The sequence below is a fragment of the Colletes gigas genome, unplaced genomic scaffold (genome assembly GCF_013123115.1).
Source record: "Colletes gigas isolate AHSC1104 unplaced genomic scaffold, ASM1312311v1 Colletes_gigas_Sc00023, whole genome shotgun sequence".
Classification (NCBI taxonomy): Eukaryota; Metazoa; Arthropoda; class Insecta; order Hymenoptera; family Colletidae; genus Colletes; species Colletes gigas.
This window is the reverse complement of record NW_025106652.1, coordinates 3,516,159-3,533,247: the sequence shown is the minus strand read 5'-3', so window position 1 is coordinate 3,533,247 and position 17,089 is coordinate 3,516,159. Positions and strand designations below refer to the sequence as shown.

Sequence of the window (17,089 nt, the reverse complement as noted above, 5' to 3'; positions counted from 1 at the left end):
GATTGATATGAATTTTTTTTGTATACGTAAAAAATGTTCCTTTATACACTGAACCTCAGCATGAACTTGTAAAAACTTCTAATTTCCGGGGAAATAATTTGCAAGACAGGTTTTTTATTTTAAAATCAACATTTTCTGTATTTAATGCGCTATTTTCATGATTTCCATTTTTTTAAATGTTTAAATAGGTTCAGTGCAAAGCAGGGATTTTGCCGTTCGGTACGTTCACACTGCATTACACTGTAAAATTAAGATAATTTGCATTTGTCTCGCTACATGGTTGTTTAACAAGATTTTACAATAAAAATATTGCGTTCGTATACGTTCTAAGGTACCAAAGCATCCTGTAAAATGAAAATTATTTATACCTAAACGTCTTTTTTAATAAGCCCTTGCAAAAACGCTCGATCTGACTGCTTGGTCCCCTTAAAGGAAACGGCCCGTGCGATGTTAATTCACGCGAAAGTCTTTTTATAATTTCTCCTTCTAAAACTTCCATTAGAAAATCCATCGTATGAGAATCATTCGCGATAAAAGGCGAGAGAACCCGGTCGCCTAGCCTCGTAGTACACATGCAGAAGGACGAGAAAGGGTACAAAGGAATAAAACGAGGGAAAAGAAAAAGAGTAAGGAAGCCGCGGCTTCTGATGTAACGATGAAAGGGGTGGAAAAAAAAATATAAGAGGCGACACGAGAACCGAAATGAATTAAAACCTGGGTCACTCTGAGCCGTCTCGCGCACACAGTACCAACGATACACCGAATATAGACGCGTGCATACGTACCTCCACTTTAACGACCTCATACCCATAATGGGCAGTGGTGGGTACAGCGGCGAGGATGGGTCGGCCCTTTGACTTGAATCTGGGCGCATTGTCGTTAACATCCTTCACCCTGACGACGACCCTGGCCTCGTTGGGGGCTAGACCATTCAGCCTTTCACCGACAACCGGGTAAATCATCACGGGCATCCCGCGACCAATCTTCACCCTGTCGACTCTGACCTTGGCCTCGTATCGATCGTTTACCTCTCTGTCCACGTCCATCATCAGATACAGCGAACCGTTCCTCGGGTCGATCGAGAACCGTTCCCTGGCGTCGGTGTCATCAGCCACCACGCTGTACCTGATGTACTCGCTCCGATGACCGTCCACCAGGTCCAACTGAGCGATCTCCATGGGCACGGGGACGTTCTCCTCGACTTCCAGCTCGTAGTATCGGTGTCGAAACGACGGTGTCCTGTGCACCTCGTTCTCGGCCTCATCTCGATCCTCGTCCACGTTTAACACCGAGACCACGACGACAGCGGTGGATGTCAGACTTACCGGTGACCCTAGATCGCTGGCGGTGACCAGCAGACGATGACTCTTCCGGGTCTCGTAGTTCAGAATACCGATCGTCGTGACGAGACCCTCCTTGCTGTCTATGGCGAAATACTGCTTGTCGGGATCTTCCTGGTGGATCAGGTCGAAGAGGATCAAACCGTTCCCATTCCCGGTGAAGTCCGTGTCGTTGGCGTACACTTTAATCACGTGGCTGCCCATCGAGCTGTTCTCGAAGACCGACGCGAGGTACACGGGCAGAACGTCTCCGTGGTCGTTCGTCTCGGTCTCGTCGTAGCCGTAGAACGTGGGCGGATTGTCGTTGACGTCCAACACGTTCACCTCGATCTCCACGGTGGAGCTGAGTCGCGGCGAACCGTTGTCGCGAGCCGTCACGAAGAGGCGATGGGCGCTCACTGTCTCCCTGTCGAGGATCCCACTGACTCTGATTATACCCTCGTAAGGGGCCACGTCGAACGTCCTCGTAACGTTCTCGGGATTCTCCAAGTTCTCGTTGCCAGACGTCAGCTCGTAGCTGACGTTCGCGTTCGAGCCGAAGTCGGAGTCAAAAGCCCTAACGGTACCAACGGCGTAGCCAGCGTAGGTGCCTTCGGGGACATCGAAGGTGTACCAAGACTTGTCGAAGATCGGTGGATGGTCGTTCACGTCCACCACGTGGATTCTGATGGTGATGTTGTCGGCCAAGCCGCCCGAATCCCTGGCCACCACGAACAAACGAATATTTCTTTCCGCCAGCAGCCCTCTGGCCACCGATATCTCCGCTGACCTTGGATCGAGATGGAAATATCTACGGTTGGTGGTGTCGAATCGTCGCGAACCGATATCGTCGCCGGATGTCGTCTCGTTCCCCAGGCTGTACGTTATCGCGGCGTTCGCACCCTCGTCCTTGTCCTCCGCGAGCAACCGTATTATCGGCGCGCCGATCGTCGCGTTCTCTGGAACGAGAAGAAGAGGCGAACGACGGCTACTGGGACGCTGACTTCCGGCGAAGGAATCTCCCATTTCGAGGGCATCGTTCCCTTCCAACACCGCCTCCATATCTGGCTCGTTCGATACACGAACCCCCTGATCCGGCAGGACGATCATTCTGATAAAGGCGGGCGGGTTATCGTTCGCGTCCGTCACTGCTATCCACAGCTCCGACTCCGACGTCAAACCACCTGCAAAGTTTTTTCGACTCAAGTAAATAATCAATTTTAATCCTTAGGTGAATTATTGGGATCCCCCGTTAAAAAAATTGTAATGGGAGATTCTAGAGGCCAAAATAAGATTTACGTTTAAAGTTCCACGCGTAGAACGGCAATCTGCGAACAACTGTGTGCAAGCGATAGTGGTTCTCTTATACAAATAATAAATGATCGGCTTTAATTTTCAAAATATTTGTAAAAAACTTTCGGTATCATTACATTGTATTCGACCACCTATGTTAGAAATAATTGAATATTTTATCACAGGATATAATTTTCAGATCAATTTTTTCGCCGAGAATACATATTATATTTGCAATTATTTTTTACCATTATTGCGAATCGAAGTCTAGAATACGCGATCATGTTTAACCGCCGAACACTGTTTCGCCGTTTCAGCCACGTAAAACTTCGCAACTGTGTTCCACCGTACAACAATATGGCGCTAGATACATTTGAGGGTACAAAAGTTTCACCTACTCTTACGAGAACTTGACTCGAAAGTTTCGTCGTGAATGTCAGCAGGAAAGGAAGAACTCACCACTGTCTTTAGCAACAAGTTTGAAGCTATAGTTTGCTTTCGCTTCCCTATCCAGGGTGCGATCATCGATTCCCTCGAAATACACTAAACCCGTCGTTGGATGGATTCTGAATAGCTCGCTGCCCGCTCCGTACAAACTGAACACGAATATCTGATTGACTCCTTCGTCTTTGTCTGTGGCCGCGATAGGGTTGGACAAATTCACTTTCGTGCCTGGAGGGCTGTTCTCGAGTATTCGACCCTCGTACAAGGGCAACGAGAACATCGGTGGATGATCGTTTTCATCGATTACAATGACGGTCACCTAAAACGATGAGTAAAATTAAAAGACAGGCGTTTCATCGAACTTTTAAAAAACTAACTCTTCCACAATGGCGCAAAATTAGTTCATTTATTTATGTATAAAATACTAGAGATAGTATGGAGCTTTTATTTTTGTAAGAAACGCTAGAATTATTTCAGTCTATTTATGAAAGTGACATTAAACTTATACTCTGCTTTGAATTTTTTAAATTGACAGAAAGGTAAAGATGTATATTTGTATTGGCTCCTTGAAAAGAGATTATTAAATATTGAAATTTAATTGAAAGTAAGTTCGAACAGTGTGCAAACCGTAAATAATACACAGTGTCGTACGTATTACAGGATATATATGTCATAAATAAGAAAAGAAATATATGAACTCTTAAGAGTATTAATACTGTCGCAGAGATTTTGAAATAGCTTCCCTTATATTGAAACTTATCCCTTAAATCATCGTACAAGAAAGTAACGCGATATTAACTCACAATTCAGTTATGTGGATCGAAGAATATACGTATATCAAATTCTTATGTATTGTAAGATTCGAGATACACACTTGTGGCTCGAACATGATGGATGAACCAACTTACAACGAGATCAGGAAAAGAACTGCCGGAGATAGAATCGTGGTCCAATACCCGTATTTTCGTGCATAAGAAATGGTAGACATTCGTATAAAAAGAATTTATGTCTCTTATTGTCGACTGCTCCACATATCTGCCAACATTTCTAAGAAGAAACTCACGCAGTTTCCTGAATTGAGATATGAATCCAAGCCGCGTTACCTATCCGGCCTGTCAACAGATTCTTTCTCCCCCAGTTTAATATCTAAATGGATACCACCCGCACTTTTGTTGAAATACAGGAATAGAAGAAAGAAACTACTTTGTTTTCTTCGAATCATAGTATTATAATATCGCGAAGCCTCGCAAAATGTCTAAAGACAGAAATTAAAAAAAAAGAAAAGTTAACTCGGTCGAATGATCGTGGTGGTACAAACTAAAGACGAGTCTACCCATTATTAGATGTTTCAAAATATTATAAAATTTCATCCAAGTATTAGTTTACAATAATATTACTTAGAAATAAATACTTTTGCCTTGCATGTAACAGAAAATAATTGAAATTAATGTTTACATTTGTGTTGAAATAAAGTATACTTAACGAAAACATTGAATTCAAACGTGTGATTAGAAAAACGGCAGAACAAGAACAATTGCTTTAAATAATTACGATCGGGGTTTGAAAATATTGATAAAAATTGCATTGAAAATTTGATAAATAGCATTCCACGGTGTTTAGAAGCAATTATTGCAGCATAGAGTGGTCATACTAAATATTGATTTTACATTTTTCTATATTTTATTACCTGTCCTCTTATTTTTGTCCTACGGCAATTAATCAACATTTTCGTTAAATTTACCTTATTTACACAAATGTAAATATTAATTTCAATTATACAGGGTGTCTCACCCGATTTTGACATCTTGATTTTCTCGGTATTATTACTCGTAACAAAAAATGTTTCAGCGAAGGCTTGAATGGCATCGAGTGGAGCATATTCTGATGTTATTAGTTTTTTCGTGAGTGGACGCGTAAAAGTCATATAAAGGTCAACTTTGTTTTTTTAAATGGAATGAGGTATTTTTTAATACATCAATCGATTCAGCTGGACAATCGTTATAAAAAAGTACTAACTATGTAACGTCGAAAAATTAGTAGTTCAGGAGATATTTCAATTTAAATAATTCTAAAACACCATTACTGTTGTACTAGTCTAACGTTGGTAAACAGAGCTAACGTCTTAGTGAGGTAGTAATGATGCCTTAAGAATTTAAATAATTTAAATTGAAATATCTCCTGAACTACTAATTTTTCGACGTTACATAGTTAGTACTTTTTTATAACGATTGCCCAGCTGAATCGATTGATGTATTAAAAAATACCTCATTCCATTTAAAAAAACAAAGTTGACCTTTATATGACCTTTACGCGTCCACTCACGAAAACACTAATAACATCAGAATATGCTCCACTCGATGCCATTCAAGCCTCCGCTGAAACATTTTTTGTTACGAGTAATAATACTGAGAAAATCAAGATGTCAAAATCGGGTGAGACACCCTGTATATTAAATAATCTATGTACCATGAAGGTATATAATATATAAAATTTAAATACATATTAATTATACTATTTTGGTTAAATTTAATTTATATTTATTTCCCTTCACCTTTACCTAAATACCAATGACATAAATAAAATGAAAGCGTCATAATTTTTTCCGCCAGCGTAGAAAGTTCCCCCATACCCCGAGTGTTCGGTACGAGGGTAGCTAAAGTGCATCCGCGTCTCTCTCGTGTCCCATTCTCAGACTCAAACGGAATCAATTCCCCGCCCCTTTGAACCCGGAAAAGAAATTCCCCCGAGTGCCCTTTAACGAGTTCGACGTACTCGATCGCCTCCCGGCGACGCCCCTTTCGTGGGACGGTTCGCCGACAGTCGGTTCGAGGCGAGTTAATTATCGAGGGAAAACTTACTTGGAAAACTCCGACCCCGCGGGGACTCTCAGCAATTACGGTGATGCTATAATTCTGCCTGGTCTCGCGGTCGAGACCTTCCGGCGCGTACAGGGCGCCGTCCTCGCTGATGGAGATGTCGGGAACGTCTTGTTGATTGACGATAAAAAACCTGGTGCCGGTGGATGTGGTGCCGGTGCTATTCTGCGGTAGCACTTGCCCGATGTACGTGCCAGGAACGTTTTCCTTGGCGTGGAAGACCAGAGGAGCGGTGGTCGTTCCCCTGCAATCAACGGCCATCGAGTTTCCGGGTAAGCAAACAGAACTCCGACCCGGGAGCCGTTGACTCCTGACCTTTCGACGCGTTTGCTCTCGAGCTCGCGAGGCGAAATCAACCTATCAATTACCCTGCAATAATCGCGCGTCTCTTGGCCGAACTTGAATTCCGTCGGGTATTAGTTTTACAACCGCCATTCTCGTAAAACGAAATCGACACTCTCTGCCCATCATCGGAAGGGAGTGTCTTATAATTCTACACTTGACATTACAAACATCACGATTTACAGGCTGTCGGCAGACGAAGCGATGTTTTTGTTCAAAATCGCGACAAAACTCATCGATACGTTGTCTATGGTTATATGTATAATAATCGCGTGTCTCTTGGCCGAACTTGAATTCCGTCGGGTATTGGCTTTACAACCGCCATTCTCGTAAAACGAAATCGACACTCTCTGCCCATTATCGGAAGGGAGGGATAATTCTACACTTGACATGCCAAACATCAAGATCTACAGGCTTTCGGCAGACGAGTCTTTGTTCAAAATCGCGACAAAACTCATCGATATATTGTCTATGTTTATATGTAATTTTAACTCGTTTTGTTAAGGTTAGGTTATGCAGGGTGAGACACGAACTAGTCTCCACGATTTTTCAGCCCCTTTCGATGGTCTGACAAAAAAATGTTTCCTATCGAACATTAATCAGTATTTAACCGACAAGAGATTGCTGTTACTTAAATTCAAAAACAAATTGATTTTCAATAAAAAAGTAAGGTCACTGTTATATTTTTAAATGGAACTAGGTATTTTTAACTTCATAGTATTGTAGGGGACGTCGAGACGAATTTAATGACCTGATACACCATGACCTTTAGATAGCATCGAAAGAAAAATTCTATCATTGCAATTGAATCGATTGCCACAATATTTGAAATTATTCGGCGATACATAACATTAGGGCCCCGCATTTGGAATAAACAAATGAACGTAAACATTACAAATGCTTATTTATTCAATTTCAGAATTGTCACACAAAATAAAAGGAAAATTTCTACAAAATGTGTAGAAATGTATAAAGAGATTCTCTAACTGAAGCTACACATACGACTTCATTACAAAGAATAGAACTTTGTATTGCAGAAGGTGGAATGCAGTTCGAACATTTAATTTAACTACTAATTACATACACCTTTTTAACATGCATGTTTTCAGTTTGATTTTGTATAAACTTTTCTTTTATTTTGTGTGTTAAGCTCTGCAGTTGAATAAATGTTATGCTATTAATAAAGTATTCGTAATGTTTACATTCATTTGTTTAGTCCAAATGCGAGGCCCTAGTGTTATGTATCGCCGAATAAGTTTAAATTTGTGATTTATTTACAATAATGTAATTTTTCTTCGTCGACGGCGTTGATCAGCGTGGAACCTAGTATTTTTTCCTTTGATCTAAAATAAAAAATCGAACGACATTTTATTCATTATAATACTACGCGTCGTATAAACTAAAATCCTTAAAAAATACAAAATTGTCGAAGATACACGGATCTAAACACAAAAAAATGATTCTTGCAATAAATTTCTAATTTAATTATGCAATAAACATAGTTTAAATAATCATTATCATGAAGGATGGTAGTTCATACGACACGTAGTACTATTATAAACAAAATGTCTTTCGATTTGTTATTCTAGATCAAAGGAAAAAAATGCTAGACTGCACGCCGATCAACGCCATCGACATATGAAATAACATTTATTATTTCACCCAAAGTCAATAAAACGTCACGAAAAAAAAATATTTGTATCGTAAAATGTTAAACAATATATGTGGAAAGTAGCGAAAAGTTTCATCAAACCCTTATGCTGTGAAAAAATTGTCAATTATCACTTCCGGTTTTACCATTTTACATAAGTCCCTCCCCTTAAAACGGTGCATTACATAAATAGATTGTATTGTATCGAATCACCTTTTTTCGATTAATCGTGATTACTAGGGCATAATAATGGTCGCCTGAATAAATTGCCTACTTATAGCGATAGAAAAATTTTAAAAAATTATTTTCCACCTTCCAAACAAATAATATGGTCCATCGACATTTTATTCCACACCGGAAGGGAGTAAATCAGGAGAAACACCCTGTACGTTATAAGGTAAAAATATACATCGTAAAAAAAATAAATGGCAAGTCTCCTAAAAGCCGAAAAACAAGCTGTAAATGAACTCAGAAATAAAATGTAACCGATAAATAAAGGTCTTGGCAGAAATTAAACCCAACGAGGAGGTCCGTTATCTGAATCGTCGATCTCGAACCTCTAATTACGAGGAGAAACAAAAGCAATCTTGACCCGCGTTTCACTTGGCGCTCGTTAAAATAAAGCACGCGTCGCCCGGTGAATAAACTGTAGTGTCACTCACTTTGTGAAAATGCCCCTCTCGTCGTTAGGGTCGACCACGTGGATCGAGACGTTGGTGATCAACATCAACTCCCTGTCGTCGGTAACGACCGCCTCGAAGTCGAACGTCGACCGGTCGAACCTCTCGATCTCGTCGACGACCGTAATCGTTCCCGAACGCTCCTCCACGGCGAAAGGAACTGAAATTCCATATGTATGCAGCATGTGTTACGCATTACCATAAGCGGTAGAATATTCTCGCGACTGATGCGCGGGAATTAGGGTTGCCTGTTAGGCGTACAGATTGCTCGTGGGATCGTTAAAGTTCGATAAGGCTAGATTTAACCGACAGAAATTATCTATCGATTCTGAATTGATTTTGTGTCCCTTGAGAATGGTGCAGAGCAGATAATAATGGGAATTCTTCTAGTAATTGTAACGTTAAATAAATACTGAAAATGCACTCAAGAAAATGAAATAGTAACTTTAGCTAATCTATAAGAACGTCACGGGCACACATTAATTATTTAACTTTCATCGAATACCTACCCCCTTCCTCGTAGCCGTGTAGAAGATCGTAGATCAAATCGCTCGTCTTTACAGCGTCGTTTAAGCGTATTTGACCGACGCTAGTGCCGACTGGCACATTGGCACCGACCCAAAACTCGTAAGGTGCTCCCACAAAGTCCGGTTCCAACGACTCTGGTCCTTAAAAATAGAAAATTTGTTCTCCTCTTTTATCCGCGTTTGACGATGTCGATGGATGAATGGGTCTATTCACAAGCACGCTTATAAATAAAATTGCCGACAATCGTTTCGATTAGAATAAAAATTCCTTCCGCTTCGGGAACGTCGCGTGAATAGTACGCGCGAAAAATATTTTAGGATTCTCTGTCTAGCAGGTGGCGCGATAAAATTTCAGCCCAAGTATGGAAAGTATCTGTGCTACATGCAACGAATAACTTGGAGATACGACGTATAGATTTCTACAGACGAGAAGACGCGTTTCTTCGTACCCTTCACCCGAATTATTGAAAAAGGTGCACATGCATGATAGCAAAATGTGTCAGTCGCGAATCAATTTTTTTTAAGGACAACCATATTCTAGGGCAATTCGATAAAACGATTTAATTGTAAATTTTCACTTCGTAAGGTATCGAATGAAATATTTGTATGTGGCCATTCGAGAAGTTGCACTTCAGATTTTAAATTCTAAAAATCTATGCTATTGTTGTGTATTTACAAGAAGAAGCGTTGCAAACACTATTTAAAGGTATACGAATTAAATTAGCTTCGTCTTTAATGTTTTACTTATTATTTGTTATATTATTAATTCAGATAAGTAGTAAATTAATTTTTTAAAAAACTGTATCTTCATTTTCTACTACATATTAATAAGCTAGGCTACATTAATTTACGTTCACCTGTAGCTTCAACAATCTTGGATTTATCAATAAACCTAGTACCATATCAACATATATCAAATCTAGTTTACAGAAATGAGTAAAACCATATTAATAATAAAAGAACATAGAACCATATCAGTGGTATTTACTTTTAGTTGAGGGGGGAGACTCATGTAAAATGGTAAAACGAAAATTGATTTTTGGCAATTTTTTTATAACAGAAGATCTTGATAAAACTTTTCGCCAGTTTCTTCACATATTCTTTAACATTTCAAGATGCAAATATTTTTTTTCGTTACGTTTCATCGATTTTGGATGAAATAATAAATGTTATTTGTTCGATTATAAAACTTTCGTTTGTGTTTTGCTTGTGACCACCTAAACATCTTTCCAGCAGATCTCTTCTGTATAAATCTCTACAAATAGGCAATAAATGTTAATGTACCTTTGGATAGAAAGGAAGAGGGTGTCGATATATTTTTCCATTTTCTACAGCCTCAACAACACGCCACTCTCACCACCGACTAGCTCCTGCTTGATTTTTTTCAAGAACGACTAACAATTTCACTTTGAAATTTTTACACAACATTCTCGAGATGTAAAAACCTTGTTTCATGCAAAAAAAAAAATCGATTCTTTTGATCCGTTACTCGAGTCTCCCCTTTAATGAAAGGGTATAATAGTCAGAAACGTAACTTATTATCGTTTAAACAGTCTTAGCTTTAAAATTCACAATATACTCTCCATTAGTCGAGTCAAATATTCTTAAAAGAAGCTCACCATTAGATCTAAAGACATCAACAGTGACAACAGCTAGGGAGAATCTCCTCTCGCTGGGATTGGCCGGTTGATCAGCGGCCTCCACGAAGATGGCGTGTCGTCCCTCGAGAATCGGACTCTCAGCGACGGTGATCATACCGGTGATCTCGTCCACGTGAAAGGGTGGCGTGCGAGCAGTCGAGTTCCCCGGCTTCTGCAGCCTGTACTTGACCATACCGTTGGGACCCAGATCGTCATCGACCGCGTGCACCTGTCCAAGCACAGCGCCCACCTTGTAGTCGCTTCTGGCGACCAGCTCGTAAAGATTTCCTGGCACAAAGATGGGATTGTTGTCGTTGGCGTCGAGCAGAGTCACTGCAACATCCACGGACGACCCGTCTACTGTTCTCGAGTCGTCTCGTCGAACCACGCTAGCCTTCCTCTCTATAGCGAGGACCTTCATTCGTAAATGGTCCCGTTTCTCGCGGTCCAGGACAGACTGGTCCTTCACGGTCAGCCATCCTGACTTGGGGTCTACAGAAAAAGCTCCCGATGGGTCACGAAGCTCGTAATCGAACTGACCGTTCTCATCTTGATCCCTATCGCGTCCAACCACCTGCAACACGCTGAAACCGTTTGGCAGATTCTCCACGATGCTGATGTTGTAGAGATCCACCTCGAATTCGGGCAGATTGTCGTTCAGGTCCAACACTTCGACCTCAACTCTGGCGACCGCCGTCTTCAGGGGGTTGTCCACCTGTGACGCGTGGATTTGCAACGTGAAGGTGTTCGAGGGTAGGTTCTTCTCTGCGTCCAGGTCTATTGCACGCTTCAGGAACAGGCTGCCGTTCTTTGGGTCCAACTGGAAGAAGCCTCGCTCATTGCCAGATATTATGTCGTAGCGGACTGGCACGTTGATGTCTCGGTCGCAATCGGTCGCCTGGATCGGAGTGCTAAAGTTTATCTGCATGAAGATCGGGTACTCCTGTAAAACACGAGCGTTGAATCGATTAGTGGTGAATTTTTAGACTGGAGAAGGTGTTTCTTTGGGAATTTACGCGGGTTAATTGATAAAGGAGGTCTTCGACAACGTAGAGAGCAGTGGGAATATAAACAAATTTTAACCTGAGTTTGATAACTTTGAATCTCTTTAATCCTTAAGTGGACTCTCAATTACAACCGAATTATTTTACTTAAAGCATTTAAAAAACAATGACCTAATGGAGGATTACATCAATTTTCAAATAATTAAAGTTGCGGAAAACATTTCAAAAATTTCTGTCGTTCCATCAAAAAGATTATAGATAACGGGATATTACTCTTATACCGCACGAAATGTTCCGCTGAATCCAATAATATGAATAAAAATTTCCAAACCCGTTTAAATTTCTATCTTAGCGGTTTCATTCGTAAATCCAAAGTTGCCGAAGCAATATAAATCGACAGAAGATTAATGTTCGACGCGTCAGAATGCGTTTTCCAAGCGAACGGCGGTACGTTCTGACCGGAGCCGGGTCTAACCTTAAACGGAGTCGCGATAAATAAATCTTCGCAAACGACTCAACGTGGCTTGATATGTTGCCGGTGTGAGTAAATCAGTTAGGTCGCAAGATCTGTTGTGATGTATCGATGTGTTCAGAAAATGAAGAGAAATCCCTTTCCTTTGGGACACAAATGTTCCTGTATTATAAAATATTAGAATCGTTCGAAATTTCATCTTGGTTGACCTTCAGATTTCTCGACGTTTGTCTCTTCTTTTAATGTACATTTTTAATCAGATAAATTTATAACGCCAGAATGAATTCAAATATAAATTTCTAATAAATCTAGAGTATAGTTTGCCTCAAATGTAATTGCCTCATCTTTGTTACATGAGTCAAAATATCCAAGTCCTCTAATATAAAATATATACTGTGTTTAAATTCCATGTCTAACAGTTTCTTTCATAAATTCACCATTTTCGAAGCAATACAAATCGACGTAAAATTAACATTCGTCGCGTTAGAACGCGCTTTCCATGTGCGTCTGCGGGTACGTTCGACTTCAACCTCGGACGTACTCGCGATAAATAAATCTTCTCGAACGACTCAGCGTGGCTGGAAAGTCGAACGCGGTGCGGCCCGCGATAAATATCTCGGTGAACAGAATTGCGCGATCATGTTTTCCATTGGAATGAAATTTATACCTCAAGGTTCTCGCGGAAGAAAGTATTAACCTTTGACATTCTCCGTAAATGCGATGTGGCACAGCCTAGATCGCGAGCGTCGCGTGTAACGCGACGTCCGTCGCGACGAGCACCGCTGCTAATGGGACAGAAAACAGTACGGAACTTTCCGAATGAATTGTTATTGCACGAGGATTCGTTTCCGTGGGAATTTACGTTAAAAGTTCGCCGAACACTTGACTGTGAAATTCGATTCGATGCTCTCACTTGCGGGTTCCCGCCAACGCGCTTTTATAGCTAATGATCGGGAAGATAATAATTTCGAAACAATTGCGAAGACTTGAGGGGCGAGACTCGTGTAAAATGACAAAACGAGAAGCGATATTTGACAATTTCTTTACAGTATAAGGGTTTGACTTTCCACATATATTCTTTAACATTTTGAGATACAAATTTTTTTTTTGTTACGTTTTATCGACTTTGGATGAAATAATAAATGTTATTCCTTATGTGCAGTCTAGAATAAAAAATCGAATAACATTTTGTTCGTAATAGTACTACGCGTCGTATGAACTAACATCCTTCATAATAATTATTATTTAAACTATGTTTATTGCATAATTAAATTAGAAATTTATTGCAAGCATCATTTTCTTGTGTTCAGAGCCATGTATTTTTGACAATTCTGCATTTTTTAAGGAGGATTTTAGTTCGTACGACGCGTAATACTATTACGAACAAAATGTCGTTCGATTTTTTATTCTAAACCAAAGAACATATCGAATAACATTTATTATTTAATCCAAAGTCGATAACACGTAATGAAAAAAAAATATTTGCATCTTGAAGTGTTAAAGAAAAGTTTGATCAAACCCTTATACTGTATAAAAATTGTCAAATATCACTTCTCGTTATACAACGTTACACGAGTCTCCCCCTTTAATCACAGAGATTGTCTAATACCTAAATTCGTACTTTTGCACGTTTATCGCAATACTAATGAAACAAATGTAAAATAATGAATTTACAATATCCACAAATTCGATTTGAAAAATCGTCCTGGAAGGTATTGTAAATCAAGAAACCAATGCAATTCTCTGATACAGTGTTAACGAGAGTAGGCGTAGGATTGCAGAATTGATAAGCAACGAACCGAGGAACGATAAAGCGATTTTTGTTTCTATAGAAAGAGCAAAGAATCGATGTCGTGCAAAAGTCGCTACTCGAGGAAGCGATGCGCCTCGATGACTGTGTAGAAAGTTCCCCTGGAGTTCGTTTGTTCCGTAATATGCGTCTTCCATCGACGATCATCCACCGTCGCGCATTGACGCGGTCATTGCCGGCGGATATATCTAACATAAGTGGCAAAGTCGTTTCGCGATTGCGTAATCAAGTAATCCCCGTCGATGCTTAATTACAACTAGTTTTGCACAGTTATACTGTAATATTTTCTAGTACGAAATTACAAGCTGCCGCGCGCTGTTGCGTTATCCTGCCGCGCACGTCTAATTAACGTTGACACATTTTTTTCAAGTGCCTCTCGAATTTTCAATTTCCCGTATCGGGCTGATTATCTAGAAGCTGTTGCGCCCAATGATTCATCGTCCGAACAGTGTTAACCGGGGGAAAATAAGCGTAATCGTGTGTACGTCAATTTGTTTTAACTGTGTTCAATTTTTACACATGAAAATCGATTTCTTTCACAATGCAACGTTATGCTTATTTCGTTAATGCGACGTGTTTCGCTTTGTACTGCTCGCAGAGTCACTGCGTTATTTATGTTCGTAAGAAACTCGCGTTTCGCTGTCGTTAGATGTCGGATTCGATATTGCCAAATAAATTGCAAATACAATTTTGTACACCATCCATCATACGTGTAAAAGAGAAAGTGGAGATCCTGGATGTTGTTCTAAATTTGTTTACAAGTTGTTAGCCCCTGTCAATTCTATCAATAGGGTTTTTGATGAAATAATTGTTCATCCGCGAGCCTATTTAAAGTTTTAAACAGTTTCAATTACTTCAACAACAGTGACTTTCGATCGTAACTTTGTGAATGCTTGTAGAATAATATCTAGAATTTCTATTTATAGCTTATGAAAGAACGTAAAATCTAGATATCTATATCTAGATTCTCCATCTGCAGAGCTAGCTGGGCAGATCTAAGCTTCGGCTTATAAGAAGACGCGCAAAGTCAAGGATCTCGACCTTCTACCAAACTTTAATTCATTGACACACATAGTACTAACAAGTATAAAACTGCATCAATTATTTATACCGTTAGCTGAGAGTCTTCATTTTAAATTTATTGAGAGGCGTAGTACTACATCGATCAATCTCAAGCGTAGACGTAGAAAGGTATGAGTGATTTCTATTAATCAAAGAAGATAAAGGTACGTCGATAGTTACGACCTTTAGCTGATGCACCGTTAGCTTGGAGATTCTGTCCATATCTTATTTAAAGACGTAGATTTTAACATATAATTATAATAAACGATCATCACCTTACACTAATAGAAGGACACAAAGATACGTTACTAATCGTTCCATCTACAACTCACGATCTCCATCTTTTAATTCGTTGGATGATGTGTACATCAACAGATTTCATCTTTGATCAACAATGTCTACTTTCCACTAATATGAAGATATAAAATCACATCTTTAATTTATAAATCAGGGGAATATAGCATCAACAATTGTCACCTTTAGTTTCTATTTCCAACAACAAATGTGAGATTGAAAGTTTTCAGTTTCCCAAGCGACAAAAAGCACCGTGTAATGACAAATTAAACGAACTTGATATTTACCGGCATCGGATAGAACTCGTAAATCTTTGCCCTGTACACGTCCCGCGTGAACTTCGGGTCGAGATCGTCGTTGTCCAGTATCGTAATCTTCACGGTTGTGTTGGTGGTCTTCGACGGCACACCACGGTCCTGAAACACGACGAACGGAAGAACCGACAGTGTAATATCCCGTACACACCTACAGATATTGTCTGCAGACAAGGTCCGTGGATGTCCGTGAAATTTTATAGTTTGTTCGCAGATCCACGGACCAGTACAACCTGTCTTTAGTTCCCCGTTAAAATGGTAAAACAAGAGACCGTGTCTGCGGACAAAGTACCATTACAATCTTATAAACCATGCAAGACTGTCGTTCGATCAACGTATTACAGAATTAATATAATCAAACGAAAATGTTTTTACGAGATGCAGAATCTAACTGTAGGAATTTATTTTTAATACGCAGAGCGTTGATCTAAAATAGATTTCGTGAAGTGGCATTAGAGACCGTAACTTTATCCTCTGGACAACGCCACTGGGTTGCATTTTCTTAATTTATTTTCACGCGAGTTAATTAAGCGAGTGATTTACATATGAGTCCGTTTCTACCGCGTGTAATTGCATCTAAGGCAATAAATAGGCTGTTGGATCGGTCTTATTAATGAATCCACCAACAGTCTAGGACAGTGGTTCTCAACGTAAGTTGAACAAGTGAATTTAGAATATCTTGGAAGCAATTAAAGTATTACTTTGCATTTATTTTTCTTTATCTTAAATGCCTATTTATATTGCCTTACAGAAGAAGCATATAGAAAAGTTTTCATCCCATTAAAAAAACTTCCAAAAAATATTTTTTTCCCGTTTCAGTTGAAATATCTATGTATTCATAATATGCTTCTTCTGAACTTGAATATTATGCTAGAATTGTCCAAACAAGGTTGTAAAACGCTCTTCCTTCACTCGAAAGAAGAAATGCACGTTCGTTGGTGTTTATGAACATCCAAGGTGGTCACGGACCATGTCTATGAACACATAGCAGACAATGTCTGAGCGTGTACAGGGTCTGACGCGCTCGTTACCAGAAATTATTGCGATAATATCGACGAGCAGAGGACTTTCACCTGAGCTGGCTTCTCTGCGAATAGGAACGCACCGGGTAATATCGTGTCGTCTACTCACCGTGGCCGCAATGACCAGCGTGAACTCTCGATCGCCGTTGTCGTAGTCCACCGGTTTACGAAGTAAAAGAGCGGTTCTGTGGCCGGATTCAAGTGAAAATTTGCCCTGCTCGTTGCCTTTCACTATCGCGTAGTGGACGTCGCTGTTCGGTGTGTTGGGCTTGTCGCCGTCCACCGCGTGAATCCCACGGAATATCGTCACACCTGCGATTAGACACGAAATTCGGATCG

At 40.1% G+C, this 17,089-nt stretch overlaps 1 protein-coding gene across 1 annotated transcript in view; it reads right to left on the bottom strand.

Moving 5' to 3' along the window:
- LOC122401305 (cadherin-89D) overlaps positions 1–17,089 on the bottom strand; it is a 44,694-nt gene that overhangs the window by 8,776 nt on the left and 18,829 nt on the right. The window contains exons 5-12 of the mRNA XM_043403370.1: positions 16,860–17,062; positions 15,702–15,830; positions 10,752–11,715; positions 9,115–9,273; positions 8,588–8,765; positions 5,915–6,176; positions 3,072–3,375; positions 786–2,503 (exon numbers count right to left, since the gene is read on the bottom strand). Of these exons, the coding sequence (XP_043259305.1) occupies positions 786–2,503; positions 3,072–3,375; positions 5,915–6,176; positions 8,588–8,765; positions 9,115–9,273; positions 10,752–11,715; positions 15,702–15,830; positions 16,860–17,062 (3,917 nt within the window). The remainder of the gene's footprint in view (positions 1–785; positions 2,504–3,071; positions 3,376–5,914; positions 6,177–8,587; positions 8,766–9,114; positions 9,274–10,751; positions 11,716–15,701; positions 15,831–16,859; positions 17,063–17,089) is intronic.